Genomic DNA, 23,020 nt, shown 5'->3' on the forward strand with positions numbered 1-23,020 from the left:
AAATATTTAATTTTTAATATCTAGCTATCCAGATATTTAATATTTAAAATTTGCGACGAAAAAGAAGAAAAGAGGAAGAAAATTGCCGCTATCAATTAAATTCTTTCTTGTAAAAAAACCAATTCTAGATTTATCAAATCAATAGATCTAGATTTAGTATACATTTTACAGAATATATTTTTTTAATCAATAAAATCAATTTTCTTTTCTCTATTTTTATTGAGAAAATCCTTCATTGAATACATTAAAATCCGTTGTCACATACACGCGTCTAGTATATTATGTAATGTATATAATTAAATTATATACAGTATAATATAAAATTTACATTAGCATCGTACTTTACACTAGTTGCAATTCATAATTGGAAACTTTAAGTTGAGTTTTTATTAGATTATTATAGTTCGACTGCGAACGAATGAGTGAATGCGTCTGCAACATTTCTGTTATATGTTAGCACCTTCGATGTTTTACGACCACCAATTACTTGGACGGTGTAGTCAGAACTGTTGCACCGTCGTATGCATCGTTTCACGTGCGTGCTTTGATAAGATTGGCCAAAATGGACTGGCCAAAACGTGAGACGCGGCAGGTGATTCTCGTCGGAAAGAATAACGAAAGGTGCAAAGTATAATATACAAGTATACAATGCCTCGAAATTTAAATGTTTATTAGAGAGAGAAAGAGATTGATTGTCAATTAGTTGAACTCTTGATAACTATACTCATAAATTTCCATGAAGTAAACATTGATAATTTATCTTGGCTTCTTAATAGGATACATTATTCTTTTATTTTTACTTCTTTCATCTTTATTAAATAAATTCTTTTGTTTACAAGTAGTAAGAAAAATATGTATTCTGTGCAATTATGTCGCGACGAAGCACATGATAATGAATCAGTTCGCGACGCGTCTGTAGTTTGTAAATTAAGTATCGTATGCGTGCATATAAATTTTGTATAGTGCGTTCGAAAGACTATACGTGAACTATAGTACATCACAGGCGCATAATTTCTCTTAGCTGACGTTTCAATCAACCGCGCCTCGTCTTTTGCCCTCCTGATTTTTGTTGCACGTAGCATTCTTCTTTATGGTCAGCGATGCTGACTTTGCCACTCGCCGTTGTATTGCGAAGAATATTCTCACAATATTATTTTTAAAAGAATTTTCTTTGTTTCTATACATTAAATGATTAATATTAATTAATTATTTAATTTATAGAAGCTAAGCAAATTCTTTTAAAAACAATTACACGTGCAAACAAATTGAATAAATAAATAAATAAATAAATAAATATAAATTATGATGATAAATTATATTCTATCATAAAAGTTTAAATCATTAATCACCATTTAAGTAATAGACACTTTGAATTCTTTGATTATTACAGAATAATCAATGGTATCTCTTTATTCGATTTTTCTCTAAGTTCGATTTCATTAAATTATTTTCTCTGAATGTATTAGTGTTTGATCATTTTGCTGGCAAACATGATTCATACAATCACACGTGATATCTATATTCTTAGAATTTAAGATCAATTATCTTGATCGATGGAAATACAATAATACCGTATTTAACGATATTCGATTTTAGCGACGGGGAAAATTGATTTTACCGAGACATTTATTTGTTCTGGAATAAACGGAAGATAACATTCGATAACATTTTGAATGCAGATTATTTCGCCAACTCCGGCATCAAGCGCATCGTGTAAAGGAGTCGCTGTCCTGAAGTTATCTATCTATCTCTACGTCGAGAGATTAAAACGGGTGAATCGCGTATGTAACTAAATGAAACGCGCAGTTTGTCGTCAAAACACGTTTCGCAATCTGCTCGCGGGTATATCATCGTGCTCGGACTAATCAAGATTAACTTATTCATTCCCGGACGAGGGGCGTCGCCAAAGTGAAAAACGGAAACGCTCATCGCGCTCGTATTTCCTGATTGGGGATTCGCGTTATTAAACAGCCATAAATTAGCCGGCCGATAGCCGGCTCGCGAGCAAGTACTATTGAAAATGATGTAACGCTCGTTAACAGAACACGGTATTAACGGCAGACTGGTAAGAAATAAGATCGATGATAGACCGTGTTGTCATCGCTATTTAAGCCCGTCTCCTTTAGCCTATGTCCGCGCGGTCTGGATAGACTGTTCTCGGAAATTTATAAGGCGTGCAAATTATAACGAGAACATGCAAATGAAATTCAAACTGGACGTAAATCATGTAACAACGTATACACAAAATAGAAAATCGTATAACAACGCACGATAATAGGGATGCAATAAGAGCGGATGCATCGATATAATGCATCGTCGCTTTTATTCTCTCTCTTTTTTTTTTGGCTTATAAAAAAATATAAAGTGCAGATGGATTTTTGTTGATTGCGAGATAGAATATAAATTACTATTGTGATAGCGAATTAATTAAACAATAAAAATACGGGAAGGATAAATCTTTATAAAATTTATAAAAAATATTTATATAAAATAATTTGCAAACGTATGCATAAAAAAAGTTGTACACACACGTGTGTGTGTGAGTTAAAATTTACATATAATAAAATCAATAAAACAATGTCTAAAATTTATAACATTCGAGATTTTATGTCATACATTTTATTATAGAGTCATGCCATTAGAAGAAGAAAGCATAGATGTGTTTTCAGCAATTTTAGAATTTCAGCAATCTAAAAGAACGATCAGTAGTTGAAATCATAAGAAAACGTATATAAACATCTCGTAACGACATGCTCGTAAAAGTTGATAATTTTCGCTCATGCGCAACAAAAAAAAAACGAGAAAGTATGAGAGAAAAAGAGAATGTGTATGTCGGTTATTGTATCTATTATAATATTTATTTATGATTCTTCTCGCTGAAAACATTCTTCAATAACGAATTGTACATTGAATTAGCACATCAATCTTTTCACTCTAAACGACAAAAAAAAATATAGGATTTTTCTTTTTTTATTATCCAACTTTTTTATATTATAAATTTGAATACGCATATAAATATGTTACACCATCTTCTGCACTTATTTCTTTTTTATCACAAAATATTTATGATTAGTTTAAACATGAGTTTTTTTGGATAACAAAATTTAACTAAAAATTTACTCGATGATAAAAGTGTTAACGATATTCACTTTTTATATATACCTTAAAATATCCTCGGTGAAGAGAGCGAAAATATTTACAATGATCTATACATCCCCTCGTCAATGACATTTCGTTCGTGATGCCGAATGAGACGGTATAGGAATCTCGGCACGTCACATATTTTTTTAAAAGAAAAAGGACGAAAAGGAGAGACACATGCATAGAAAAAGTAGGCGAGAGACGGAGGATGAGGCGAGAAGGTGAGCGAGGCGCGTTTCTTTCACCTGTGCCACCGCGAGCAATAAATAACCGCCAGCTTAGCTGATTTTACTGCCGTGTGTTTGGGTGATCCCAATAACGCCGCCCGACGAAGGGACGAATAATGCGAAGAAAACCAATCTTCGTGCTAACTAGCCATTCAGACGGCAGAACTGCCAGACGTGTACTGAAGGGACCCTGGTTAACCTCTGAAACGAAACGGTTTCAAGCCTATTTCGGTATTAAAAGAATTTGTGCGAGCAATGTCATAACCGCGTCATAGCCGAAACATTACATCGGGAAGACATCAGATTTACAATCTATATATTACATTTAAATTTTTGCGCGAATAAACTCTCGCATTATTTCGTATTATTTCGATTATTCCGAAATCAACGTTGATAATTTTTGTAAATCTTTGTATTTTGCTATGGAAAAGTTATTGATGACGAAGATATTGGATTAATCGAGTATGTTCTTGAGTTATTATCGTCCAGGATGCTGTATTATATGTATATATCGACGTGTATCAGCGAGAACAATATTTTTACGCATACTAAAATAATAGCAAACCGTATATGCGATATGTTGTAATCTCACTCACAGAGCTACTCGCATCTGACGCATTTTTCTTCGTAATGTTTTTTGAGGAATGATACAGCGCAAACAAACGCTTCCGCTGTTGGCGAACGAGCGCGGGGCTTCGTCGGTATCTCGTATCGCATATTTTTTTCGATATCACGTATTCGATATCGCCGAATCTGGCATTTCACGGCGGAACACGGCGCCGCTACTCCCACGTATGAAAACAAACTTCAAAAATTGATATCGGGGGGGGGGGGGGAATGAAAATGTAAATCTCCGCGCGCGCGCGGAGGCGTCGTCGAGAGGTAAGCCATTACAATTTTTTTTCGGCCGCGATATTGCCGTGGCAACGCTACGCATTCGATTGCACTTCAAGCGCCAAAAATTGTGCAGACTCTAAGTCACACTCTTAACAAAATAAATATTTCTATTCGAGACCTATTGTACACAGAGAGAATTTTCTCTTAGATTTTACCCTGAAAATCATGGTAATCGTGGGACAATAGGGTATGGAAAGAATTTTATGAAAATTTCTCTGATTAATATTTATCACAATGAACATAATAATATCTACACATTAAAATATAAAACATGTTTGAGTAATTTTATCATACAGTTTAGTAAAATTAATCAAACATGTTTTATATTTTATTGTGATAGATATTATTATTTTTATTATGATAAATATTAATCAGAGAAATTCTCATAAAATTCTTTTCATACCATATTGTCCCGCATGATTACCATGATTTTCAGGGTAAATTCTAAGAGAAAATTCTCTCCGTGTATTGACACAATCCAAGAGAAGAGCCAATGTCTGAATAAAATGATCGACAGATGATTCACCAGTTTATGCAATTTATTTATTTGAAATTTCAAATTAAAAAATTTTTTATTTTCTGAAAATTTTTCTAAAGATGGAAAAATTGTCTCAAGTATGTATATACAACACGAATATTTATATATTACTTTATTATAAATTTTATTATTGTAAATTTAGATGTGTTCGATTTGACTTGATTATACCCAAAATCCGTCAAGTTATTTCTTATTTGAGAGAAAAAAATGCGAAACAATTAAAATTAGCTAAATTAGAGGAACTCCTCTTTTTATTTTTTTCTATAAAATTTGCTTTTTATATTTATATCTTTTGGCAGTTTAATTTCTATTTATATTTCCTACATATGTATGTATATATATTTTCTATATATATATATATTATACATTACATTATCTTGTATTATTCGTGCGAACGCGTTCTCGATTCAGCACTTTGCGTGGGCAGTAACGCATCGCGCAAGCGAACTTGGCGCAACAATAATTGCTCCGGCATGAGGTAGCTATTAAATCGTGCGATTTATCACCGTAGGCATCATAATTCAAACAAACGCCATGAGTCTATTGTCTTTAATGAAATTATATCGTCAGACATTAATTATTGGCGAAATTGGGAAGACCAGTCGTTACTCGTACATCTCGAGCACATCAGCTTTCTGCTCTATCGCATCTTCCTTCGTTACGATTTTCTTTTCGCGTATTTTTGCAATATCGTTGATAAAGTGCTTTTCAATAAATTAATTTCAAATATGGCTCTCGTCATGTTCTGCAACGGATCGTCCATTGTTTATCGAATTTTCGCTGTCACAGCACAAGAAATTGTTTTTCTATAGTCGAATGCATTTAATATGTACAAAGTACAAGTATTTAACATCGATTAAATATAAAGAAAACATTCTATGTCTGAAAATTTCGAATAATTAAATTAATGTTGATGAGACTTATATATTCTACTTATATAAATAATATCGTCAATTTGTTTCCGATTTTAAAATCTATAAAAACTCTGTTATTTTACTCTTGATACTAATGCAATAGCGCTAATGAAGTGATGTCATTAGTGCGTATGCGAGAAGAATGAATCTTTCAAAGCGCACGCATTAGAAAGGAAGGGAAAAAGGGTTCGTCCACAAACACACACAAAACACATATACATACACGGTCCGTGGTTCACGCGATCAGATAAATCACACGCACGGCATTTACTTTATATAGTTAACGCGATCGCGTTGTCTCAGCATTTTTGTTTTAATAATCGTGTATGAGCAACAGGGCGGATAATTTTGGCAGAACGGCTCGGTCCGCGCCATTTATCTCCGTTAATAAAATGGTTTAATTACTCCGTAAACAAGTGGATCAATATCATCGTCCGCCTCGTTTGAGAGCGTGATATCGTGGCTAAAATTATCGTCATTATTGCCATCGTCAATTCATCTGTCCTCTAACATTTTATCAATTTTGCTATATATTTATATTTCTATTTTCTTCCTCGCGTGACTCAGGCAAGATAGACGACGCGCGACGAGACATCACGTCTCAGGATTGCAGAATTAAATAAAAAGCATAGTGAATCGGAAGTCACCGCTTGCATACCGCACTGAGGTGCAAGAAACCGTGAAATAACGTGAGCAGCGTGCAAACTTTGATTCTCTATGACATAATTACTGACCTGCCGCGGCGCTTCCCATGCAACGCATTCGGCAATCTAATTTTGTGTGGAGCACGTTTTCTTTTAACGCGCCCGTATACGGGCTCTCTCACTCCCGTAGAGAAAGGCCGTATCTATATAATAACTGGTTAAATTCCGGTAGTGGCTATCCTGACGAACGGTAGCCTCTAATCAACCTAATTTCGGGTTCCTTTCCTTCAATGTGGGCCAACATTGGAATTATTCGGTAATTGTAATGGATCGGAATGTTGCGCGTTCGCTCTTTAGGGTAGGAGTTGGTTCTCTCCCAGACCAATTTCGGATCTTGCGCGTTTATTTTATTTTTTTTTTCTTTTTCTCTTCATTCCTCGCGTTCGCCATTATCGAACCCGCTGCAAATCTAATTTTTTTTTTTTCCCCCCCCAATATACGAACGTCTCCCATCACGCATTCCGATTTTGCGATGCGCCGCACGTGGTAAATTTACGCGTAAACATGCCTCTCCATTTACACATAGTGCTCGAGATTTATCTAAAAATATTTCAAGTACAGATTCTTCGGCAAAATTGTTTCTTCTTGACAGAAATATTGAAAAATCGTTTAGCACAATTTTTCAATTTTTAATTATAATATTTTTACGTCTTACAAATTTCCGGTTACACGAACTTACACAATAGACGGAAAAAAGGGGGGAAAAAAAGGAAAATATTTATACCGAACTTCGTATCTACGTGTGATAAAAATATTCGCAGAATAATAATTATTATATTCTTGACGCATAATTTTGTTCCAATAGCAATTTGCGCCATTACTTTGGCGAACCATTACAACCTGTCTCAAAAGTTTTAGGAGGATAAACTCAATACCCTAGACGCGAAGATCACCCGGACGCTCCGCGCTCGAAGTAATAATCGGGGCCAGAAGTAAACTAGGTCCACGCCGTATCGGACAGAAGTAGGGAACACCCGATGTAGTTCAGCCGGTCGATTTAGAAACGCCTTCGGGGCGTATAACCGGCACGGCGTTACGCTCCTACAAGCTGAACCACTCTAGTCGCCTATTCGAGATATTCAATATACCGGCGGCAAAATTGTCGCCGGTCTCGTTCGCAATAAAGCACGACGAAATAATCGGGCGAGAGAAAATCGCGGCGGGATGAAATGAATGCACCGGCTTCGTAAATCATACGGCAATTAAAAGCAGTAACGCGCCGATACAACGTAATTATTATGGGAGATTATCTCTTGAGTATTCGCGTTCCATTCAACCCAGATCCGCGACTATTTTCTCTTCAGCGATTATACCAAGTATTATCTCTCGATAAAATAAGCTCAATTTTAATTCTCAATTTTAATTATTGATTCTCAAATACGTGATCGTGTGTCAAAGAGATTTAGCGTTCGAGATTTGAGAAATGTGTTTATAAAAATTTTATCATACATTTATTTCTATATAATAAAAAAACGGGTACTTTTATTTTATTTTTTACTCATATTTTTCTCTAAATATATTAACGACAAAAATTTATTGAGCTTTTCGCACATATTATACTTTTTCTAGTATTGTTTAAAATCCAAGAGTCTTTCTATAAATCTTTTCATGCATTATTAAAGTATATTTTTTTTACAATGCTTAACTAAACTTATATTTTTTTTTACAATGCCTTTCTCTTTTAGTGCTCAACTTATCCACTTTCACGATATTAATATTTATGAACAACAGTAACAAATGTGTTAAACTTTTTATGGTAATATTTGAAGTGCTCTCTTATTTATCTTTCTTAGCGAGATCGAAAATATAATGTACGAAGGGAAGAAGTAAGATTGGCTCAGCGTCGCGATCGGATAACCGTCGTCTGTAATTATGCGCCTGAAATAAGAGGATGGTAGTGTACCGAATGAATAAGTAATAGAAAAGGTATAGGGTTCCGCGCATTAAATGAAGCTTGGGATAATGGCGGAATGTAATCGTCCCTTTCATCGGACTCATAAATCAGCGTCTCGTGACGTATGATGGTACCAACGAGCTATAAAGCACATTGATGAAATGTGCCTTGCTTATTATTATCGTTAAATAATCGAATAGCTTTCTATGATTTGTGCGTTGCGATGTTCGCTTAACCTTCATAAATCGCGCCGGGTCGGCGCGAATGAAAGGATTATTCTAATGATAACGCGATGTATACTTTATCGCGCTAAACTTGTATTGCGCTAAATTAATTCGGTGCATTCTGATAATATTCAGTTATCCCGGTTATAATAACGATCACGAAATTTATATATGAAATTTATAATTTATTTATTATATAATTTATACATTTATATATCTCAATATTGCTTACTCTTTTATAGAAAATTATAGAAAGTACTTAAAGATGCTTTTCATAACATGTATTCCATCAAATAATCGAATAGATATTTTATAAAGCGTTCAAGGAACCTACTATCAATCAAAATCTTGACACAAATCACATTATTCCTCCACGAAATACAGAATTAAAAATGAAATATAGATTTGCAAGTAATTTAAACAAGTGTCTAACATAGTCTTAGTTGAATGTATTAAAGAAGTCAAGCTGTGGAGAGTCTGTGCGAATTTTGCATTGATTAATTCATTTTCAACGATACACAAATTCCCGTCGAAGAAAGATACTTGGATCTCCTTACTTTAATTGATTCGCCCAAGGATAATCGTCAAGAATGAATTGTTAAGGTGTTCTTAACGATCGAAAGGATCGATGACGGCATCGAATTTCATAGATCTTGGCGAAATAGCGAGGAAGAGACGCGCTGCACTTTGATAAAAAAAGGAATCCATTCTCATTGCGAAACGAACCGAGACAGCCTGTCGCGAAAGTGTCCACGGAAACGTTGCTGTTTTCTCTGAAAGGCCGCGCCGTTTGTGGTTTACCGATGCCGAGGCGAAACGATCGCGGCGGCTAGGAAATAGCTCGGCAAATAGCGCGGCTATCCTCGTTAACTCGATTTAATGGCACGTCGTTAGCAGTCGTATACCCCGGGATCGCTCTGGTGACCATAAAAAACGCTGGTGCATTCGGAATTTGGGATACGGGGAATCGTTAACGCTCGAGAGAGAAAGAGAAGGAGACTCTGGAATCGAGATGCATAACGTGTTATTGTATGTTCCTTACCGGTTTCCCCTTGTATCTCCAATTCTCCCGCGCGCGAACAATATCTATAAAAGATGATAGTGCCGAAGATTGCCGGCGTAAAATTTTTCATTCGACCCCGATATATATTTCGGTTAACTCTGTCTCTCATTAGTGTTGCTCGCGTGCGGCGCCCCATTGCTCATCAGCTGTTTATGACATTTCGAGTGAAGTATTTAAATATTAATTGTGCCAGTAGGATAAATAGTAGGTTTACACTAAAGAGAAATGTCTTAAAATTATTTGATAGGAGCAACTAATTAATTTTATTTAATATAATACGATGTAATATTTATAATCGGTTTGTGATGGAAAATATTATCTGATGAAAAATTTAATGCAAATAAGATGAATGTCAAATAAAATAAATATTTCCCCTTAAATGAAGAGCAGTAAATTCTGTAGGGAGATTCTAGATTTGGTTACAACATTATTATTCAAAATTAGGGATAATCGTTTTATGGCTACTTAAATCGTTCTATATCGCGATTGTACCTCTTCGCTGCATTGTATTGTGAAATAAATTTATATGTTACAATTGACTATTTCATAGTCATAGTCAATAGTCAAGACTATGCTGTAACGATATTTGCATCTCAATCGATGAATTCCAATCTTCATTGCATAGTTCGTGGCTAGTCTATAGTAATTTTGGAATTGCAAGATGTATCTTCAAAGGAGACGCAATCATGTAACTCTAACATATCTTTGAAACATGTCTCACGATGTGTTAAATTTTTAAGAATACTTCTAGTGAAATTATTCGCTGTTACATTAATATTATATACATATTTTTACATGAACATTGGAAAAAAATAATAAGATAAAGACACGAAGCATATTTTTACTTTGTATTTTCGAAAAATATTTTCGCGCTGAAGTCGGATTTGACTCTTTCGTACAGTAGTCGAGGATGAAAATATGTATAACCGAAAGGATGGAAAAAAACGAGAGACGGCATAGAAGAGAAATACGATTCTTAGATTGAAAAATCCCATCTTTCGCAGCAGAGTCGGCTTAAATTCCCGAGCTGGCGCAAAAATTCTCCACACTTGAAACGTATCCCAGATTAAACCTGCCCGCGCAGCTTCGACGATTACACACCGTCGGGTCGCGCTGTAACATGGATGACGAGGGGCGGCACCCTCGTGTCTTCGTGTCCTCTCTGATGAAACGAGACTTGGAGGGATGTGCGAGAGCAGCACAGATCGAGGAGACCCTGGTCGCCTCTCTTCCCTCTGCCTCCCTCTTCCTCTCTCTCTTCCAAACATTTCGCCACTCCTTCCCCTAGAAGAGGGTAGGCGACAGTTTCAATCTGGCGGTCCAATTTCGAGCGAGAGTCGGATGGAAATGCGCGTCTACATACGCAACGCACGCACGTACGTACGCATGCGTGCTCGCGTTTACACGGCGTGTATATTCGATGCTTATTCGAGCGAGTTTAACGCGGCTCATTTCATATTCTAGCGCGGTAGCCACTGTCTCAATGGCGCACTTGCAAAATAAAGTGGTATATGAGAAAATATATCGGAAGGAAGAGGAAAATGTCAAGTGTCACGAAGTGACAGTTCTTCAAAATATTTGTATGAAGTAATTTTATATAAATCCACCTTTTGCCAAATTCCCTCCGTTTAAAGAATCTATAATGCATCTTCACATTTCCTTCCTCAAAATATTATAGGATCACGAAATACGAAATTCCAATTATTTGTCATTTCGAATTAATTGTTCTCCCGTGAAGAAAGAGAAAAAAAACAGATGTACAGAATTTTTATAAATTATTAAAGTGCGTCTGCCAGAGCGAGAAATTCCCGAGTAACGTTACTACTTATTGCGTTGAATGTTGAATACGTAAAAGCACCAATAGTTGATTAAATTTAAGCGTCCCTCTGACTCGCGGCGCTGACCATTGGCATGCGCGGTTTGCCTCTCTCGATTCGGCTCTCGGTTAGGCTGCGGCACACACGCGTGTGTAAGCACGCACGCGAGCGAGCCACGCGTGCAGCAGAGGCAAGGAGCATATGCATCACGCGGCATGGCCAACGAAACGGCACATTCTCTTGCGCACGCGCACACACGATCACACATACACACAGACGCAAACCCGTGTGCGTTATCCTCATGCACGGATGACGTGGAGATGCATTATGAATATTCAATCGAGTGTATCCGGCATGGCCGCGCGCGGATCCATTATTCATTCCCGCAGCGACATCAGCAAGGGCTCGCGCGTTTTCCGCGCCGAAATGCGGAACAGATGACGGAGGATGAAGCGGGAAAGTCTAATTTTTTTTTCAGAATGAAAAAAATTTGCCAGACTATGTGCGAGATTGATTCGATTGAGAGATAAATTAATTCTCAAGCACGTGCAAATTTTGGAAGCTTTTCCCCGACTTCTGTCTCGGTCAGAATTTAATTTATCTCAAAAATTGTGTGTGTGTGTTAAAATAATTTATTTATTTACTTTGTATTGAAACAAATCATCGCTTGGGAGAATGGAATAGGATTCCGTCAGATGAGAGAAAGAGCGTGTGTAGTCGCTGTCCCTTTCTTTCTTGCAGAATCTCATCTCGGCGCGATTCGCCTCTTTTTCTATACCGTCTCTCTTTTACTCCTTCTTCTATAGGTCCACGTAGGCCTCCTCTTCTTCTTTTACATCTCCTTTTCATTCCTTCGGTTCCTCCTTATAGTCTTATTCGGACGCGCGAAAGAATGCGCTCTGCGCTCGGCCTAATAACCCCTTCGAAAGGGACGAGGGGAGAGATCTCCGCTTACGCAACAGTCTGCGGCCGGATTTTTGGGATTCCTGGCCGCGCGAAACACATCGTGATCTCCCCGTATCTCTCTCTCGATTGCTCCTGAATTACTGACATTTCAAACGGCCGATGACGGAATCGCGACTACCTACCAACCGGCCTACCGAGATGAACGCGATGATGATGAAGAACGCGCGATGAATCATGTTCGGAAACACAATGCCGAATATTTCAGAATATTTTCTATTCCTTTCGCTTCTCGAATCTTTTCTTAAATTTCGAATTTTGATTAAATATTGTGCGTTTTTATTAGCGATATCAAATATTGTATAAAAGGGCTTTGAATGAAATTTCTCTATTGTGGTGAGAAACCGAGTTAAAATAATTTCACGTTCCCACATTATTTAATTCATTTAACTTCTATCATTTTCGATATTAAGCAATTTTGTAAAACTAGCGGATATCTCGATGTAAAAGCGTAGAATCACCATTATTTTTTGACGAAACTTTGTTTATTTGTAGTTAAAAAAAATAGAAATTTACGCAAGAAAAGTGAAGAATGCAACAAAATGTGAGCAGCTTTGCAATTTCCTGCGCCGACGGTTAACATACCGTGAGCTACTGAAAATGAGCCGTCGCGACGATTATAGCCTCTTCTTAATGTGTATCACAATAATCTCAATTTACCGCGTAAATGCCAGGCTATATCCGCTTAAAGGACACGCGCGTTCGCGCGCTTAATGAGCCTCGGATAATCGGACCCTTCTACGACGCGCCCTCGCTTATCGCGAAGATCTTTCGGTTATCTAGAAGCGCGATCGCGAAGGGCGCCGCTGATACCGGCGGACTCTTCGTTCTGTGTGCAATATATACATATATACAATATATTGCTCGCACGTATTTTCCGCGGCATCTGCATGACGTTATGCAGATTCGGTACGCCGGGAGATAATCGACGAACGATGCGTTACCAATCGCGCGCCTTGCGGAACGTTCGAATGCAGGATCTTGGAAGCATCAAGGATGGAAGGAAACTTGAAGAAAAGAGAGAGTTACTTACGCGTTTATATCGTAATCTCGCATCGATATCGGAAAGATCGCAGGACGTGAAATATTTCGCAAAAAGGGGAAAGAGGGTTGGGGGGTAGTAAAACTATGCAAATTTTTATATATAGATATACTGTAATTTCTATATTGTATGTTATGTCCCCCCCATAATGAGCAAAATCCGTCTGATCGCTAACTAAGTGTTTCGCTTTGTTCTAGGTAAGTTGTGACCGGAGAACCCCGCGGTCAAGTTTTGGATAATAATTCGGCGGTAGAGCTCAGAATGACGTTCAGATGCATGCCGACCTTTCAGACTCTCGGAGGCGGTGCTGACTGCGGCGCATCTTGGGTGAGTGCGTTGCACTTATGTAAGACAGACACATGCGTGTGATTTGCCGCGATAATCGCGCTCTCGCAAATGCGAGGGTGGCAAATGCGCTCGCGCGCTTGATGACCTTTCTTCTGCGGATTCATGAAATACTTGGGCAGCACCGCCATTATTCGTTGCTTTCGACCACCCTTTTGTGACGTCTTCGCATCCTCGTCGTGTTTCTCTCTGTGCATCGCATGCATCGGCGTTCTATCCACGCGAAAACGTTGAATATATATACGTCGATAAATGCACGCGACACAAAGGACTTGTATATCGACAATATTTGCGTATACATTCGTATTTTTATTCAATTAATAGTCTGTCAAGTTTTTCAAAGCGTTGCTACCGGCTTGACGCGTATCGATGAGCCTTGGTAATTTTATCGAGATTTTCACCGCTGAAATATGCGGTGTAGCGGCGATATTTTTACACGTCCGACGGTACCCAGGGTTTTCTGTTATCAGAATCTCTCTTTCTGTCCCCTTTCTCTCTCTTGCTCGCACATGGAAACTTTTTTAATTATACCGAAAATGTAAATTATTTAATTACCAGCAAACGCTTGGAGTAATGGAAGCGCCTTTTGTATTTTTAATGACTCGCGGTTGAATTAACGATGATACATTATGTATTTGAAAAATTGCTCTCTTTTGCGCGCCACAAACGCGCGGTTTATACGTGGAAAAATCGTAATCGATTAATAAATTTCGTCGCGATAAATTTGTGATTGTACAACAAATATTTATTACCGTAGAAAATATATCCGCGCGATCTCTAGCAGTTTCAGCGATTCCCATAAATGTTTATTACGACGTTTACAGGTATAACGTATAAAACTCGATTATCCTCTCGATAAGAGCATTATAACTGCTAACTGCAACAAAGTTATTGGAACTTACGTGGTTGAAAACAGCATTAACATAATAATTGTTTAGGGATTAGCGACGTTGTAAATCTTTATAGGATGAGAAATTGTGCGAGATGTGATAATTTACGAGATTTCAACGCTCTTTATATATTAAACTTTAATAATAAACGCAAGAATACTACGACGATATTTAATAACGCGATGAGAAATATCGAAAGACGATATAACAATTTTAAATAGCATTTTAAAGGAGAGGTATTAGCTAACAGAAAGCGAGAAGATTTCAGATATCGGTCTCTCTCTCTGTGTTTTCAGACGTTATTATCCGGAAAATCTCCGGAATATATTATTATATAGTACGTATAAGAGAGCGCTCGAACTCTCGTGTAGAAACTCGTACTACACAAAGTTCAGTACGTCTAGACGTATCGATTATATTTCTCGCTCGTGTGAATATATACATTCGAGAGATCTGGATTGATTTATAAAGAAATAACATAGGGAGGGTTGATGTTATAATAACAACGGAAATTGCTGGAAACACTTGTCGGAAACGATATGAACGCGCGCGAGGAGCGTTTAATTACAAAACGGTCTTTTAAAACAAAAACACACGACACACTCTATCGCGAAAATTGAAGCGAATTTTTACACAATACGATATAAACATAGAGAGAGAGAGAGAGAGAAACTCTGTACGCATCAGCAGACAGGTGTTATAATTCGCGCGGCGTGCGAAATTGAAAGGTGCAACCTCGGTGATACACTATGTCCTCGAATTATCCTCGCGAACGAGCCATCGCATCGGTGGTGCGATGAATCGGTACCGTATCTCGTCATAAGCATGACGCTTAATGACGTTGGAAATCACGATGGCCGCGTGTTCCACGGTTTTTCACGGAATTAGACGAGAAACGACGACGACGACGTTGTGGAAGAGAAGAGAGGAGAGAGGCCATTTGCTTTGGATAATAACGCGGCGCGCAAGCAAGCAAGCAAGCAAGCCAAGCCTCCCTCCCTTTAATGCGCCTACGCGACTTCAAACTCGGTACGATTCTCAAACCTTCCTTCTTATTCTCATTCCATTGTTATTATACTTTGTATTCCCTTTCTCCCCTCTTTCCGAGCCAAGTAAATAACTCCTCATCGTTTACTTACCCTACCCCCGAGTTTATAATGGAGATTATCTTATTTGTGTCGAGTCTCGTTTTAGTCCGCGGCAAAAGTCCAAGCTCCTCGACGGTAGAAACGACGGAGGGTGAAGGGGGAGGAGGAAAGAAAAAAAAGGAGAAAAAGAGCGTAAGAAGGAGGAATCGCGAGATAAGGGAGAGCGAAAGAGAGAGAATAGAAATAAGCAGGAGAAAAAGGCGAGAGTAAGGTGAAATAAAGGAAGGATAAAATGGCGGGAGCTCGGTAAAAAAGAAAGGAAAAAAATCGGTATACTGATGTTCTTCATTCTTCACCCCATTCCATATTTTATTTCCGCAAATAGAGATTTTAATATGATAATTTTTCGCAAATATGATAATTCTTTTTTTTTTCCATTTGTAGTAATTTTAAGTGTCGCCATTTGTCGCTAATTAATTTTTGGATCGCTATTTCTTTCGCTCGACTCAACATAATATTTTTAAGGGTTGATCTACTAGTCTTAAACTTTCATTTAAGCCATCATTTAGCTAAATTGGAGATGGTGGAAAAAAGGGTGACTTGGCTGCACCTTTTGTGAATTTTTCGCAAATTTTCTCGAGTGGGGGCTCTCTTTATATTGTTTTGGTAAATTGATTCTTAGCGCGATCATTCGCTTCCTCCTTCGTTTTTAGTTTCCGTATCGTTCGTTCTCTCGTCTCCGCGGCAGTTTTGTCTGAAAACAATCATGCTGCGCAGTCGATTTTAATTTTCAAAGCAAACAGGCATTATCACCCACGGCGAATCGTCCTTTCGTTTCACATTCTTTCTTCGACTCTTGAATTTAAACTCAAGCGCATAGCTTTACGCAGACAAGATTTCTTTCTTCTTATATTTTAGAAAGCTGCTTTACCAGTAGCTGCACATAATCTTCACTCTTTCATTATGAACATTTCTCATGTTTTACTTACGAATTTTTGTAATTAATATTATAGAATGATATGTACTATTTTACCTTTCTTATAAAAGTTGAGAAGAAGCTTATTTTGCTTCAAGCTTTGCTTGGATAACGAATCTAATCTCGAGGAAAACGACAATGTTTTTATTCGATTAGCAGAAATCAACAGGAGAAACGGCGAGAAATGACAATTTCAAATTATACTTTAACATATTTCGAATTCTCTGTCACTAGTGATATATTTACTCAAACAGGATTATTATACATGTCAAAATCATTAAAAGAAAATAATATCTTCAATCATACATCTCAATATATATATATATATATATACATTTCTTTAATCATTCCTTCTACATATAAAACCGCTAAAATATACAAGTTTTCACTATCACAAGTAAAAATAAAACGGCGCTAGCAATTAGCCAATTTTCTTAGCGAGAGCTATCCGAGAAAGAGAAAAGATCGGCAAAGAGTCGAGCTCTACACACAGAAAAAAACTGCGGGGGGAAAAAAGAGAGAGAAATCTCAGACTGCAAAAGTTGCGCGCAGTGATGCAAGAAATTTCGAATCGCATGCAAGATCGCGCTTTAGATTAGATCATCAGGAGGCGAACGCTCCTCAAGACGTCGCGGGACCTCGTGAAGGCGTAGCTGCACCGCGGCTCTCCGGCACGTTAATGAACGGTTAAGTACAAGTCTCGGAGTGTTACACGCGTCGGGATATACCTAACCATTCCCCTGCCGCCGTTCGGAGTCCCTCTCTCTCTCTCTCTCTTTCTTTATACACATATGCACATATATATGTATTCGCGTTTCTCTAGTTGTTCTCCGACATCCACCATTCTGCGGCTCGGGCGAATCGCACGTAAAGCAGCGCGTCCACACCTTGCAATTACGAGAAAAAGGGGGTCCACCCACATCGCGATCCTTTCAACGTAACCGGGGTTGGCGCGGTTCTCTCTCCCCCTCGAGTTTCATTATTAATTATCAGGTCGCCACTATGTTATTAGTACGACTAGGAGAAACCGCCCCGGCTGTTTCAGACTTGAAACGCGACGCTCAATCCTCGCGTCGTGCCTAAGTCCTCGCTGACAAATACGGACGTGCGTATACGTGCGTGTACGTGCGTGCACGTGTATGCTGTAATCTGCCAAAGGGTATCTGCGAACTTTGGCATGACTCGTACGTGTGTAATTACTGTTATTAATTAGTCCAAAGACTGAGGCGTTTTAAACTGCGATAGCGGATAAAAAGTCGGCGTTGTTGCGTTCCCTGAAATAATAGACAATGATGAATATTTTATCTGTGTATTAGGGTCAGCACAAGGCATAATATACGACGACTTGCTAAGAGTTCTAAAAAGAAATTGTAGGAGTTATCAATAATTTTTACTGCTGAAAGCTTAAAAACTGCGATATATATATTATAAGAACTATGAGCTTAAAAATTTTAAAAGATCAATTCCAAATATCCCTACGTCATTTAAAATGTTGTTTGAATTTGTTAAGTTTATAAATTTAAACTTTCATAAAGTTTCAAATTCTATAAGTTTGCAAATTGCCAAAGATCGAACGAAAATTCAAAGATTTACAGATGCAAGAAAGAATGAAATACTCTGATACTGTAATTTATATATGCATTTATGTATTGATCCCAATATTATTAATTTTGTACATTTAAAAAAGAAAATTTCATTTATTATATATATAAAAAAAATAAAAATCTCTCAACTTTTCTTTCATTATCGTAGCAGCTCGAGCATACCTGTTGCATTGTAAATCTGCTTCATTAGGTGTTTGTAACATACGTTGAAAATAACGCAAGATGATGTTGCTATGTAAACTATGTGTGCATTGCATCTCGGAAATCAAATAACCGCAATATTCCATGACTCTTTTAGATTTTTTTATTAATTAATGGGACGCTCTATTACGGAACGATATAAGAGCGAACTAAATAATAATCGATAAAACACAGGTTACTATTATAATAGTTAACAGTATTGATATTGATAATTTTGCTATGTTTTTTTAATTCAAAAACAGATTTTTTTTTATAAACATTCGCGCGCGGACCAAGTATATTATTATTACATATAGATTTATCAATTATTATTTTAGCGATACACGACAAACATCAGATATTAAGCTTGTTTGTACTCTACGTCAATTAAGTATATGCACGTATTTCGACGACAATTCATCCAATCAATTTGAATAACAATTGATAAACATATTTTATGAATAATTTTCATAAGAGTTTATAGAGGAAGATAAAGTGACGCGAGTTTCGTTTATCGTAGTGCAAATTACGCTCGGCGAATCATTGGGTTAATTAAGGGGAAAACAAGGGGGATGGAAAATTCTTTCTGGATAGCAAACTCGTTGATGCGCGTTCATATGTGCTCATTAATGTTTTTCCGCGCGACAAAGACGAGCCGCGCAAAGGAAAAGCGCGCGACTCGTCCCTGTTACTACTCCTTTGGCGATGGCGGGCCGGGCTTTGTGAGAGAGAGGCATTTGCGACTGTTTGTGTATACACACGCTGCGACAGTGCAAGAGTCGATCTCCGACTCTCGTATATACGCGAAACAAAGCGCGCCTCGCTGGCAAACGAGCCCGTCCGGGATCCCCGAGGGGCGGCGAGTATTTCACCAGAATTTACGTTGCATTTCACGCTGCTAATACTCTCGTGGTATAATTATAATTAGCGGGCTACGCCCTTCACACCGCCCCGTTCGAAAAGTTTGCCGCGGATATATACCTGGCGTGTGCATCCTTCCACCTTGATATCTACTTGGAGAGAGAGCAGTCGCTCGTATTCGTTATGTGTGCGTACATGTGTGCGTTTCCACACGGACACGCGGCTATACATGACTATTAGTGTGACATTGCTGTATTATTAAATAACGTCAAGACGAGCGTAGCGCTCGGGGCGGTCGCTGCAGCTATGTTGTTTTGCGAATTTTTGCATATTTTATATATACACTTGTAGAGTCTGCGGAAAATCTAAATATCTGGGGATCTTGGGGAAGATTCAATTATTCAAATAGCGAGAAACTTTTCTTTGAATCTAAATATTTAAAGAAATAAAGAGACGTATAAAACACTTTCTTTATAGCGTAAAAATATTAATCCATCGCTAACTCGATAATCCTCCGGTTCCAAGTATTACAAATTCGCGTATCAAGAGATCGGACAAGAAAAATTCCTCGACACTCAACAGTTAAAAAGAAATCTAAATTCCAAAGATCCAAGATTATCAAAAAATGAAGGAGGCGCGATTTTATAACTAATACGCTATCTCTTCGTGTAAGACTTGGACGAACGAAAAACATAGCAGAGCTTGAGCTAATAATAATATAACGTGAACATAATGTGCGTTTCGATCATGATTTCGAGCGCAACGCGTCAAGCTCAACTCGAACTCCTCGTGTGTGTAGCTTCGCCGACCATGCATTAAAGATCATAGGCAGATTCTGCTCGTTTTCCGAGACGACGCGAAGGGAAGGAACGTGGATGTTGCGCGAAGCAACCACTGTTCGTCTCTCCATCCGCCACTTAACGCAACACATCATGCAGTATGCAGGCATCAGAGCTGCGCGCAAGCAAGCATGACACCAGCCAATCGCGCAGAATTACGTGGCGAGAGCGAGCGAGAAGGGCGCGGGAGGCCTCCCTTCGAGGGTGAGGATGAACAAAAAAAAAAAGAAAGAGAGAGGTAGAGAGAGGAGAAGAGAGAGATACGCGAACGAGAAGGGAGAGGATCCTGCGCGTGCCTCGGGGCGAAATCTTGGGCCTCGCGTGCCCAGGCATGGCCTCGTCTCACTCTTCGGTCTTCACGGTCAGAGGTCATCCTCGAGCACGAGCCACCTTCGGGTTCTCAACTTCCTCCCTCGCGAGAGTCGGCGATGCCGACGAATAAACCCGCGTTAAATTAACGACTCAACGGAGGCTCGAAATTCGCGGCGCTCGACATTAATGAACTCGATAATCAGAATCGCAATCAGTTCGAGTATAGGTTTGTGATGATGTTCGTGAAATCGTGGAAAAGTCGATTTCTTCTTATATTACTAGATTGTCTCTCTCTTATGCATAATAATTGCATACGTTTAATCATGTTTTATTATCTATTATTGAAACGATAACTACTTGGTTTATTTTTTACTTTGATATTTTTATAAGCATCCCCGAATCGAAATTACTTCTACTTTCGATTTTATTTTTCACTCCAACATCTATTTTGATACTTTAAGCAATGATCACTCAGATCACTATATTTTTAATTTACACACAGAGAGAATTTTCTCTTAGAATTTACCCTGAAAATTATGATAATCGTGGGACAATATGGAAAGAATTTTATGAGAATTTCTCTGATTAATATTTATCACAATAAAAATAATATCTATTACAATAAAATATAAAATATATTTGATTAATTTTACTATGCAGTTTAGTAAGTAGTTATGTCACGATTACCATGATTTTCAGGGTAAATTCTAAGAGAAAATTCTCTCTGTGCAGTTTTACCGAAAGTTTCTTTTTTAAATTTTAAGTTATTCATTTCCTGTCTATATTTGAGGTACAAAATTATAAGCTCAAATTTCCTATATAATTTAAACCTATCGAAATTCTCTAGACTTCATAAATATAAGAAAATTTAGATTGAAAATAGAAACAAAATTTCGGGTCACTCAACGACAAATTTTAATAACAACAAATATTTAATCGTGGTTGTATCTTGATGAAAATTGAGTTTATCGTGACATGATAAAACGTCATTTTTAGCGATATTCATTTGAATTTAAAAAAAAAACAATCAGAGAAAGATAATGGTCTATAAATAAATATTTAATTAAATTGTTTATATTTATTTTGTTTGGTGAATTGTAATTGTAACAGCTCTGAACGATTGAACTTCTGATTGAATTATTTGTATGTCGCCAGAAGGTGATAGATTAACGAGAAGTTCAAATAATTTTTTTAGAATAACGGTACATAATTAAAAAATTTTTTTTAATTACACATATACATATATACAATTCGAACGAGAGAAATTTAAGAAATTAAGTCCAACATGCCCGTCTATTAATATATAATATCGCCTATTGCTAGTGCAATCAATTTTTGTAAACGACGCAATCTCCAATCAAGCTTCGATAAATAATTACGCATCGAAATTATCGTTGATGTTTTAGAATTAGAAAAATGAATAAAGAATCGATGGCGTGTATCAGAAAAAGCGCTTTTTGCACAACGATAATGGCAATATCTGCCGCGTTAAACCGAATTAACGATAGGTTGATGCGTCCAGGTACTCTGGCATTTTCTACCTTTTCACGTGAGAAACGGAAAACCTTTATGTCGCCGGAGATAAGACGCGTGGTGATCGCTTTAGCGGTTTCACTCACGAAGATGTCGAGCCGGCTCTCTTCTCTACGCGCGCTTACTCGTAGCCTTCGCTTTACGCGTACTAATTGAGATGGATGCGAAATTTGCGTAATTACATATTCCGAGAGGTCGAAAAAGCGCGGGCCACTTTCGGGCGGTTCGCGCACCTCGTCGATTTACGGTTTGTTTATTATATGAACTGGTCCGCGTATGAGCACGCGCGCGTTATAAAGTCGAAGGTACATTTTGCCGTTAACTCAACGTTATTTCCTATAAACAAATATTTCAATAACTTTGTTTGCATTATCAATTTTTTTATTAAAAATATCCGCCTGGGATGATTTGTATTTATAAACTATCTTTATCAATTTTTTTCAAATGCACACAAATAAATGATTTTGTTTCTATCACTTCTCTGAAATGTATAACATCTCGATATTACAGATTCGCAGACTTATTCGAAATCTATAGGGCAAATATTATCTAAATCAATTTACGGCTTTTGATTTATACGGTGAATCGCATTTACATGTGATTGATTTTCTTTAAATGAAGCTAATAGTATACAACTGAAATACATATCAAATAGCAGTGTAAATGTATCATCTATATGTGCGAATCCACGAATACATATTTTTAAGATCTACCTCTTCAAGAAATATTTTTTGCAATAAACAAACTTTTGCCACGTGTGTATACAATTTTTTTATCACTTGGGATGTAGAATTATCGGGAGATTATAGCGATTGATAGACAGACAGGAATAATAATAATTACGGTATACCACAAAGCGAAGCTTTCAAGAAGACCGCATTAAGCGATTTCGAAAGATCTCTGCGCGCAACAATCATTAACAAAAGTCTTATACGAGCCCGTTCGCAGGATCGAATGCTCATTTATTT

General features: G+C 37.5%; 1 protein-coding gene across 2 annotated transcripts in view; it reads left to right on the plus strand.

The window, feature by feature from the left end:
- Tfap-2 (transcription factor AP-2) overlaps positions 1–23,020 on the plus strand; it is a 133,258-nt gene that overhangs the window by 2,698 nt on the left and 107,540 nt on the right. The window contains exon 2 of one of the 2 annotated variants that reach the window (XM_083038599.1): positions 13,627–13,751. The exons of the other annotated variant lie outside the window; for it this stretch is intronic. Coding sequence (XP_082894725.1) covers positions 13,686–13,751 — 66 coding nt within the window. The 5' untranslated portion in view covers positions 13,627–13,685. The remainder of the gene's footprint in view (positions 1–13,626; positions 13,752–23,020) is intronic. 2 annotated transcript variants of the gene reach the window in all.

This window comes from Prenolepis imparis, unplaced genomic scaffold, assembly GCF_030444845.1.
Source record: "Prenolepis imparis isolate NDT839.2.m4 unplaced genomic scaffold, iyPreImpa1.0 SCAF_5, whole genome shotgun sequence".
In the NCBI taxonomy this organism is placed as follows: domain Eukaryota; kingdom Metazoa; phylum Arthropoda; class Insecta; order Hymenoptera; family Formicidae; genus Prenolepis; species Prenolepis imparis.